At 37.6% G+C, this 11,214-nt stretch overlaps 1 protein-coding gene across 6 annotated transcripts in view; it reads left to right on the forward strand.

Moving 5' to 3' along the window:
* The window catches only part of ranbp3b (RAN binding protein 3b), a 33,393-nt gene extending 22,491 nt beyond the window's left edge, over window positions 1–10,902 (forward strand). For 4 of the 6 annotated variants that reach the window (XM_038287712.1, XM_038287709.1, XM_038287711.1 and 1 more), the window contains 9 exons: window positions 546–665; window positions 1,610–1,710; window positions 1,803–1,878; window positions 1,965–2,061; window positions 4,138–4,262; window positions 4,377–4,497; window positions 4,964–5,106; window positions 7,815–8,010; window positions 9,692–10,902. In XM_038287712.1, the coding sequence (XP_038143640.1) occupies window positions 546–665; window positions 1,610–1,710; window positions 1,803–1,878; window positions 1,965–2,061; window positions 4,138–4,262; window positions 4,377–4,497; window positions 4,964–5,106; window positions 7,815–8,010; window positions 9,692–9,735 (1,023 nt within the window). In that variant the 3' untranslated portion in view covers window positions 9,736–10,902. The remainder of the gene's footprint in view (window positions 1–545; window positions 666–1,609; window positions 1,711–1,802; window positions 1,879–1,964; window positions 2,062–4,137; window positions 4,263–4,376; window positions 4,498–4,963; window positions 5,107–7,814; window positions 8,011–9,691) is intronic. The other 2 variants (XM_038287710.1, XM_038287713.1) reach the window with 1 other exon arrangement.
* Window positions 10,903–11,214: the final 312 nt, after the last annotated feature.

Raw genomic sequence — 11,214 nt, forward strand, 5'->3', positions numbered from 1 at the left:
AAGCTATTTACATCAGCGATGCCAAAGAATAAAAACAGGTTTCAAACTGGGTTTTCAAGTGATGAGCAACCAGAGAGAGTGTGTTTCACTGATTAGCATAGCTAACTAGCTAGCAGTATCCACATACATTTGCATGGCTCAGCAGCCTTTAAAATCCAAAGTGCCGTTTCTGACCTTCCCTTACTAAATGAAAGGGCTGCAAAACATGCTGCTTTATAAAGATAAACAATGATTTGTCATCTCAACTTTTTTCTAACATTTATGGAAGAAAATTAGAACTGTAATTTTATTTTAAACTTTAGCTAGAATAAAGGAAACAACATTTAACAAACAACATTTAAGATTGAATGCATATACCTTTAAATGTATTTTAAATGATTGTGAAAAAAAGAACTGATGGTCATTTGGTTTGTTTGATGTGAAGGCGTTATTTAGAAACACTGGTTTAGTAAAATGAATAAACTATGGGAAGATATCCTTATGATATCTGGTGTTGTAGAAGTGAATTTATATCTGTTGATCTGTATGTTTGTGTTATATTTCAGAAGCATGAAAATGAGGAGGATGAAGCAAACGGTGACAAAGATGGAGGCAGAAGAGAGAAGAAGGACTCTGATGTTCCAGTGTCTTTTGTGTTTGGTCAAAATATCAAAGACAGAGCAAAGGTGATTTTGCTAAATCCGTGCACTCCTGTAAAAACGATTGACCCTATTCCGTTTTTTGCTCCTTAAAGAGAGTAAAGGGTTTTTGTTCTTAAGTCATGATTTTATGCTGTAATGTAGGATTGAATATTTTTTCTCAGATTTATCACATTTGTTTCTCAATCTTATTGTCAAAAACACTGACCCTAACAGTGGCTTGTAATAATTCAGGTTTCTTTTGTGTCCTCCTGGATTAATCTATGATGCACTTTAGGAGTAATATTGATAGGCCAGCCACTCTTGGGAACGTTGTTTGATGTTTTGTGCTTCTGTGGATAATCGTTCTGAGTGTGGTAACAGAAACAGCTTTGGAGATTATCTTTAGACTTATTTAGGTCAAAATAATATTCCTCATCTATGAAATATTTAACAACTGTGTGCTTTGTTGCACACATCATGTGTGCATGTTTTTTTTTTTTTATTATTTAGACAGTTTCTATTTAAGAGATTTCCTGATTAAATTTCAGACGATAGTTGAGTAATAAGGCGGCTTAATTGAATTTGGCTGTCCTTTTAAACATGTTTTGTCAGCTAACCACTGTCACAAAAGCCCTGTTGTTTTGGATAAGTTATTCCTTCCATAAATGAAACTATAATTTAAAGAGGCATATCTTCTGATGTTATATCTGTTTAATATTACTGTATCTGTAAGGTAGAAGCCTGATCTTCCATTTATGTAAATTACATTAGCTTCTTATCCATGATTAGATTTCCAGAAGTAATGCACTATTGTTGAACATTTTCACTGTTAGCTTTTTTTCTTTAACAATACACTTACTTGCATCTTTTAGACTATAGGTTACTAATGACTTCATATATTTCTCTGCAAGCTATTTTGTTGATTTGCTATGGGATTTTTTTGTTTCATATTCTTTGCTTTCATATGTTTTTGTTTTGATTCCATCTAGCTGGATGAGAACAGTACAGAAGACAACTCAAAAGAGGCCGTGCAACCGGACTCTCAAGCAGAGGGCACTAATTATTTCTTACAGTACATTTCTACCCCAGGGTAATGGAATTGCGTCCCAGAAATATTTTTAGTATTTCAATTGAATCCATGCACTTACTGAAGCTTGTGTTCTTTCCTTTGATTTTTTTCAGTTCAAAAAATGCCACAAACAGTACAGACGGTGGGGCAAAATTTGTCTTTGGGCAGAATATGTCTGAGAGAGTTCTGGTAAGCTGATCAAGGTTTTTGTTTTCCAAGAGGTTTACCATAAAATGCATTTTACTCATCTTTTTTTTTTTTTTTTCCCATTTCAGAGTCCTCCAAAGGGTGAGGCCTCAAATGAAGAACCTAAAGAGGATTCAGTTCCTCCTGCTCCAGAGCCCTCATCGCAGGAAACAACCCCAGAGAAGGGTAAATATTCTCCCATATTTTTAATAAGACTTTGCTATTCAGCTTTATTAATATGAACTATTAGGGCACTTAAACCCCACCCCAGTACACACCACATGTTTGTCTGCAAGATAAAAGGATCTTTTTTGTAGGCCTGTAGAAACTGCTCCACCACTGAGGTAGTCAAACTTGCCAAGTATGCATACCTCTTGAACCTTTTTAATTTGTCCTAGTTTTTACTAGACACTACAATGTTTTTTTTTTTGTGATAGTATGATGGACCAACAGAAAGGCAAAAAAATATTATATTTTACAAATGAAACCTGAAAAGCATTTTGTGCATTTTTGCAGATAAAGTCTCTCAGTGCTAGTACTCTGTAGCAGCACTGTTTGTTGCATTTAGAGCTGCAGCTCTTTTATATTTCTCTACCAGCTTTGCTCCTTAGAGGCTTTAGTCGGATCATGATTTTCTTGCACTTAGCTGTTTGCCAACAATTCTCATTTAGAAATAGGTGTGATCTTTGATTGGGATATTTGCTTTGATATAAACTTCTCATTTTACAGCCTTGCTTTGATGTTTAGGGTTATAGTCCTGCTGTAGTAGTAACCTTTAACCCATTCAATTCTTATTCCAGTAATGCCTTTTTTTTATTAGCTCCATCAAATTCCTCATCAACTCTAGCTTGCTTCCTTTTTGCATAGTATGCTGATGCCACCAGCTGGTTTCATTCCTGGGGATAATGCTTCCAATGGCTGTCATCGATACAGTTTCTGCATAAACAACATTTTTTATCTAAACTACAGCAATTTGTTTGGTTTCATCTGTTCAGATCAGTCCCTCAAAAAACTACTACTGTATTTTCACGACCATAAGGCGCACCGTACTAAAAGGCGCAGTCTCAGTTATGTGTGCCATTACTGTATTTAACACACACATAAGGTGCACCGGATTATAGGGCGCGGGTTTTATATACAGGTACATGTCCTCTACTACGTTTAAATACCTCTGCTGCGTATTTAAAAATAGAGCGGAAGTAAAACTGAGTATGTTTGTGCTTTATTCATGTATTTATTACAAAGTATTAATCAAACCCATCGAAGTCATCATCCTCTGTTTCTGAATTAAACAGCTGCACTAAATCAGACATGCCAATTTCCCCTTCTTCGCTGTCAGAGCCACTTTCAAGCATCTACAATTCATCCGCAAACTGTGGTGTAACTTGCCTGGCGCTGCCTTCCATTTTTCGTGAAACTGTGGTCTCCGTCTGTCATCCATCACTCCCACGCCGCTCGCAGCCTTACTTTGAACGGCAGGTTCACACCGATGTCGAGCGGTTGAAGTTCCTTTGTCAGACCCCCCGGAATAACAGCAATCTTTCATCATCTCCTCATCCATCCAGCCCTTTTCATTTGCCTTAATAACGACTCCAGCTGGAAAAGTCTCTTTAGGCAAAGTCTTTCTCTTAAAAATCACCATAGGCGTCAGTTTCTGTCCATGGCCACACTTCCCCCTTTAACGTTCTCATGGCGGTCTCAACAACGTCCGCAGTAACAACACACATAGGGCACACCCCACTATAGGGTGCGCCGCACATTTTGAGGGGGAAAAAAGACGTTTATATGCGCCTTATAGTCGCGAAAATACAGTAATATACTTTTCTTCTTCCAATATTTCTAAAGAAAAGGGACTGGTGGAGTGCAGAAATAATGTTTTTATTCATCAATAGATGCTCTTACTTGAGCTTCCTATCACTGCAGTTCCTCCAAAGTTACTATTGACCTCTTATTGTCCTGTTTGCCTGCTCTGTCCATTTTGTTAGATGACCTCATCTTATACATTTATAGTCTGTGAAATGTCTGGAACTTTGCTAGGCTCTGTTTGTTCGTTTAAAAAAAAGTAATAAAATGGATTACTTTGTGATAATATGACAAAAAAATTCATAAAATATTTTTTTACTGGCCAGGTTTTATTTTATATTTTGTCCTTTTTAAATGGTCTGATTTGTTTAGCTTTCACGTTGGAGATTAAATAATATTTTGAAAGTAGTGAAGTCTTCAACTAATGCAAATATTTTATACTGTGTTTCATTTAAATAGCAAACAGTGTGTCCGAGTCTTTGGCAGAATCTGCTGCAGCGTACACCAAAGCCACAGCCAAGAAGTGCATCTTAGAGAAGGTTGACGTGAAAACCGGGGAGGAGTCGGAAAGCAATGTTTTACAGGTAAAATATGAGTTCCAACTGATGCAGTTAACAATGATAACAATACTAAGTGATCTATACTTAATTCTTTTGTTTTTTTTGTTTTGTTTTTTTTCTTGTTTTTTTTTACTACAGATGCAGTGCAAGTTGTATGTGTTTGAGAAGACGGCTCAGTCGTGGATAGAGAGAGGTCGAGGGTTGCTGAGACTCAATGATATGGCATCAACTGAGGACGGAACGCTACAGTCTCGTTTAGGTAATCACTTGTAGAAAAGTAGCCTAAATGCTGTTAAAAATATATATTTTATATAGTCCAAAGAATTGTAAAGTTTACTTGATCAAATATACTTTAATATTAGAAAGTAAGATAAAAGTTGAATGCTTAAAAAAAGCTGGGGGTTTTTTTTGTATCTTTGTTGCAATACTCAATACACAGCACAAGGGGGTGCTAAATCCATCATATCATATATAGGATTTTACATCAGTATTTTTGAAAAATGCCAGGAATTTAAACATGGTGTCAGAATGTTTTCTTATTTAAAGTGTCTTCATTAAATGAATGTACAATATAAGAAATACAAAATATCAAAAACTTACATCTATGGTTGATCCTTCACTGTGTTTGTTTTAGCTTTTATGACAGTAAGTCTTTTTGTTATACTTTGTATCTTTGCAGTAGTTCAGTATAGAAATGTTAATCTTGTTTCTCCTAATGTTTGCAGTAATGAGGACACAGGGCAGCCTGCGGTTGATCCTCAATACAAAACTTTGGCCCCAGATGCAGGTGGACAAGGCCAGCGAAAAGAGTGTGAGAATCACTGCCATGGACACAGAGGACCAGGGGGTCAAGGTCTTCTTGATATCAGTATGTATCACAAAACACTAAATCAAAGTCTAATTATCTTGAATTTATTCAGGCTAACAGCGATTAATGCCACTATTATTTATGGATTTCAACACTAATAGAACAAAGAAAATGGAAGTCGTCTATGTAATTATTGACCTGGAAGGATTCTGTAAGATAAAAACAAAAATCCAAAGTGTAATTTAGCAGTTTATTTAATCAGTTCTCTGTTTTATGCGCATGGAGGCCATATTGGATTTTAGTTTGGGTTTTTTGGAAAAATAAATCTTTTTCTCTTTCAAATCTAAAATATTTTTACCGTATTTTCACGACCATAAGGCGCACCGGACTAAAAGGCGCACTCTCAGTTATGTGTCCCATTTCTGTATTTAACACACACATAAGGCGCACCGGACTATAGGGCGCGTTTTTTATATACAGGTACATGTCCTCTACTACCTTTAAATAGCTCTACTGCGTATTTAAAAATACAGCGGGGACAAAACTGAGTATGACTGTGCTTTATTCATGTATTTATTACAAAGTATTAATCAAACCTGGCAGCTGGCCATGAGACAGACACATCGCAGATGACACAGCGCTGTGATCGCTCCTAAATTAACTTAAAATCCTGAAACCTGCCGACGGAATATGTTCGCTTTTATTACCGGTATCCTGGTGCCTGCAGTTAAAATTATTTAGATGAAAAACAACTGCCAGCCGCCGCGGTGAGGCTGCTGTTGAAGGGATTTACTGTCGGTGCAACGCTGGTATGTGGGGGTCTGAGCGCCTCCGACAGAAATAGATAATCTGGATGAACTGACTGCAATTATTAAGTTTTCAGGTGGACTTTCTCACTTAAAAACATATTAAAACTACTTTATTCCCACTGATCACAGCAAATATAGCTGCAAGATTTAGATTATTTAGATGAAAAAACACCTGCCAGCCGCCGCGCTGAAGAGGAGGAGACGCGCTCAGAGGCTGCTGTTGAATTAAGCTTTCAGGTAGAAAAATAGAGCGGGAGCAAAACTGAGTATGATTGTGCTTTATTCATGTATTTATTACAAAGTATTAATCAAACCCATCAAAGTCATCATCCTCTGTTTCTGAATTAAACAGCTGCGCTAAATCAGACATGCCAGTTTCCCCATCTGCGCTGTCAGAGTCACTTTCCGTGCAGCGCGGCTCCTCAGAAATAATGCCGGCTTTTGCGAAAGCTTGAACAACAGAGCCAGCAGACACGTTAGTCCAAGCATCTACAATCCATCCGCAAACGGTGGCGTAACTTGCCCGGCGCTGCCTTCCACTTATCCTGAAACTGTGGTCTCCGTCTGTCATCCATCGCTCCCACGCCGCTCGCAGCCTTACTTTGAACGGCTGCTTCACACCGATGTCGAGCGGTGGAAGTCCCTTTGTCAGACCCCCAGGATAACGGCGAGCACAGTATCCATTTGATTCACCTTTTTTTCACATCGGCTGTGAGATGGGCACGCAGCGATGGTGATGCGTGGAAAAAACCACCTAGTCTTCTCAGATACACCTGCCTCAGCCACGCATCCACCCAGCCTTTTTCATCTAATATCATATGTCATCAGAGCGCTGTCTGTCTCGCTGTCAGCTCCCAGATCTGCTTCTCTGATTGGTTGATGCGGCGCGTCCAGCAGCAAAACTTCAATTTTTCCATCTTGAGCAGCAGCAGCGCGTTGGCGGCGCTTCAGATGCTTAAACGCTCCCGACGTGCTGCACCAAAACGCGCTGCAGGACCTTTTGCTGCACCTATACGCGCGTCAACCATTTACTTTGCATGTAAACTCGCTGCTTCTGCTGCACCTGCTGGGTCCGGTTCACACCGATGTCGAGCGGTTGAACAGCGAGCACAGCGTTAATTTGTTTCCCCATGTTTTTCACATCAGCTGTGAGATGGGCACGCATGGAGTTACATATTAACAGCGATGGTGAGGGGTGGAAAAAAAACACCTGGTCTCCTTACATTCAGCCACTCTTTCATCATCTCCTCAATGAGGTGGTCTCAAAAGTCGCAGTTACAACACACATAGGGCGCACCGCACATTTTGAGGGGAAAAAAAAGACGTTTAAGTGCGCCTTATAGTCGTGAAAATACGGTAGTTCAAACACGAAGTGCAAACTGGGAAGAATGTTATTTTTATTTTATAGAAAAGAAAAAAACCAGCTGTGCGAAAATATGTGGATGCTTGCAGACGTTGATTTATGAAAGAAAAATACAGTATTTGATCTAAATTCCATTTTTGTCTCACATTATCAGTGTTTATTAAAATGTATTGCTGACATCTAATTCTATTTTGTTATTATTCTTTTAATGTTGTAGAACTGTTGTTTCCTGATCTGTTACTTAAATTGTTCCTAATGCTGCTTTGCTTTTATAGTGCTGTGCTAATTTCCAGGTAAATACCATTGTACCCCACAAACTAAGCTAAAAAGCTTCATCAAGTTTAACCTTTTGCTCTGCACACTTTTCATATATTATTTTGCTTCCTCTTGCATAATGATGGTTTTTCCAGCCTTCTAAGCTCCATAACATCTCTTCCCAGATGTTTAGCATTAGTCTCCAGTGGCTTAAAGAGCAGAAAGTCTATGCTTCAGACAAAATGTAAATTTGAAACATCTGCACCTAGGAATGTATCGACAGTATAAGTAACTTCAAAGTTCCTTAGATCTATTTTCCTATTTGTATCTGACCTCTTTAGGGTAGCTCGAAAGACATAGGTCAGCTGGCTGCAGCGTTACATCATCGTATTCTAGCTCTGAAGAGCAGGGCGGAGCAGGAGACGGAGGCCCCGGCAACAAGTATCCCTGAAGCTGAGGTGCCGCAGTCCAACGAGGATGACAGCGATGAGGAAGACAAGGGCTCTGCCTCCGCTGCAGCCTCCACTCCTGCTGCAAGTCAGTGATTTCCTGACTTTTTTTAAGTTTGTTTTCACGTGTTTGGTGACACTCTTTGCAGTTAGCCAGCAACTGTAAGGCATTTTACTGGCTAGCTTTTCCAAACACCTTTCAACAAACGGATTAACGTAACACCAGGTTCAGAGGGATAACTATTGATGTAATAAATACTGTTTTGTTTTTACAAGGAGGGAAATAATCCTGTCTATTTAATGTGTTCTGAGCACTTGGAGAAAAAGCCATAGGTGCAAGGCAGTATTTGAATGACTTTAATAAGTCTAAGGACCAGAATGAATGAGTCAAGTTAAGAGCTTTTTTTAATGCTGTTTATTCATCCAGTGTAAATTTAGAGATAAATTTTATTTAGAGAAAATATGACATGTTTTATAAGAGGTTGACATGTATATTTTAAATACTTTATAGCCATTAATGGTTCATTATAATGTTCATTATCATTTTTCTACTCCTAAGTAATTAATCTGTTTAATAATCAGTACCTTTCTTCAATTAATAGATTAATTGTGTGATGGTAAAACGTTCCTTAAAGAAGACTAGACACAGAATTAAAGGCCATATATTTTATATTTTCAAAATTTTGGTATATTGCTGCTCTGAGTGCGTCGCTCTGTCTGCAAAAAGCATGTTTTACATGCCTTTATACTCAAGTCGATGATTAATTGATTTTTCTAAAATATTTGTTATTTCAGTAATCGATTAATCACGATTAATCCAGTTATTGTTTTAGCCCTAGTAGTGTTTATGGTTCATTGGTCAATTTGCAAACGGGGACGTTACTTTTAATTAGATTGGCAAATAATCTTAAAATAAAAAGCTAAGGAAATAAGAGGCCAAACTTATCTCTTCCATTGTTGGGTGTGCAAAAGCAATAAATAAGCGACATCACACTTTTCACCATTGTCCATCTTTAACTTAGTATCTTAATTTTGCTTTATTAGGGAATATGACTCAATCCTTAGTGAGATGAATCAATGTCTGAGCATATGTTTTTTTTTTTTTTCATGTCACTGCTTGTATTTTAAGATTAGGAGTTTTAGATGCTTTTGCAGTGTTGCATAGTCTAGCTTGTTATGGGAAATAAGTTGTGTATCTGCATATACAACCGAGAAGTGACAATAACATGTTGGCTGAATGCAATGGATTTCTGTAAATGACCATATAGTTGAGGAGCAAATTTGTTTATTTGATTTTAAGGGTAACAGTTTATTATTAAAGCCTACAGCTAATAAAAAGCCTAAATGTAGTTAAAGAAAATTTCATAAACCATGAAAAATTAGTTTTAAAAGGATTATTTCATGGCCACGGTACTGTGTACACCATTATAGTAAAGACAACAGACATCAAGTTAGAAGAAGCTGTCAGTATTTTGTATTTAAATCCTCTTTGTTGATCCTTTTCATTCTAAAATGTTCTGAGAAACAGAACTCTGGGTGAACCAAATGAACAAACTCTTGAAATGTGTAGATCATTGTGTTTTATTGAACCGAAGTCACTTATTATGCATTCTTAGTAAGAATTTAATTTCTCCTCTGATTTTGAAATGTCCTCGCATGCCAAACACACTCGCACATATTTATGGCTGTCAACTTATAGAAAAATATTGTGTTTTTGATGTATTGACTCCACTCTTCCTCAGTGACTCATTTCCATTCTTCTCCTGCAGGTAATTCAGACGGAGGTGAGAACCAGGCAGCAGGAAGCACATAGCGTCACTCTTGGACAGCCTGCTAAGATGCCACTGCTGAGGTATTTTGCTGTAGGCATCTCCATGGACAGCCCTTGACCAATATGGGTCCTCCAGACCAGTACTTTTGGATATTAGAAGTCTAGCTCCAGGAAATAACCCCCTGTGCCGGAGTGTCTCACCCAACTCGTGCAGTTCATCTTCTCTGCATTCAGCGTAATATCTGGAGTCGTATCTTCCCTCCCTCTCCTGTTTTGTGTTTTATTTTTGTTTTCAAGTATTTTTTTTTCCTCTCCTGATAGCAAAAATAAAGACTTCAAAGCTTTGGTTTGGGACTTTTCTGCTCATCATATTGATGAGTGTAAGGGTGTTTTCCTCTACAGTTTAAGTATGGCACATGTTAAGACTGCAGTTTCTACTTTGGGACCTTTATACTCACTCTACAGCTGTACCTCTGGACTCCACACATCCAGAGGAGCTTTGTTCACAGTGTGTTTTGACTAGTCCTTTAGTCTGTTGGTCGTACATCCAGACCGACTCTCCTAACTCCCATGCCACTTCCCTCCAACCAGTCTGTGCGTTAGGTTTTGGCAAAGGTAATTTATTTTGGGTAGTGATTTTCATATTGCATCTCAACACATACGTGCTGTCTGTAATGGCTAGCCAAGATCACTCAAGTTGTCATTACTAGCAGTTTCTTATATTTCCTATTGACCTATATTATAGTGAATAAAAGACTCAAACAATGCCGTCTCCGCTAATGTGATTTAATTATTTAAGGGCAGAAGGATTCACCTTAAATTGTCATCTGTATTAATGAGTTTTAGTTACTCATGTTCATGTTTTTGTTTTGTTTCCGCTTGAGAAAATGAATGCATCGGTCTTCATTTTGCATGTAACTTTTTTTAAAAATTTTTTTTTTTTATTTCAGCATCCCAAGGATTGTCTTGATGCGTATTTTTATGTTGAAAATATAAACTTTTTATTCAATTACATTTGGAAATCGTGTTGGAGTGAAGACTTCATGTGTCTGTTTAAAAAAGAAAAAGAAAAAAAAGGTAAACGAAATATTGACTGTAATACCCTTTGAATTACATGTACATTTGAATATATCATTTAGTAGCACCATGTTTTCTCATCTCCTTCACCTGCCCCCCTTTACAAAATAAACCATTTTGGACTGACTGTGATATATTTTATTTTTTTTCCCTCTTACTCTGCAGCTACATAAACAGTGCTTTGCAAACACCGTTTGAATTTTTATCACCCATTTCTTACATAGCAAATACACATTTTAAATGTATTTAGTTGGTCTATGTAATAGATCACATTACTGCTTTTGCAAATAAACCAGAAAAAGCTGCATGCAGTTCCATTTAAGGGGTATGAAACTTGAACTTAATGTCCGTTCTGTTTTGTGTCTGGACATTATCATGCATCCGTTTCAAAAAGCTGAAGGAAAACAATTTCAACCTTGGAACTAAGTTAATACCTGGTGTGCG

The sequence above is a fragment of the Cyprinodon tularosa genome, unplaced genomic scaffold, assembly GCF_016077235.1.
Source record: "Cyprinodon tularosa strain WSP-4 unplaced genomic scaffold, ASM1607723v1 ctg243, whole genome shotgun sequence".
NCBI lineage: Eukaryota > Metazoa > Chordata > Actinopteri > Cyprinodontiformes > Cyprinodontidae > Cyprinodon > Cyprinodon tularosa.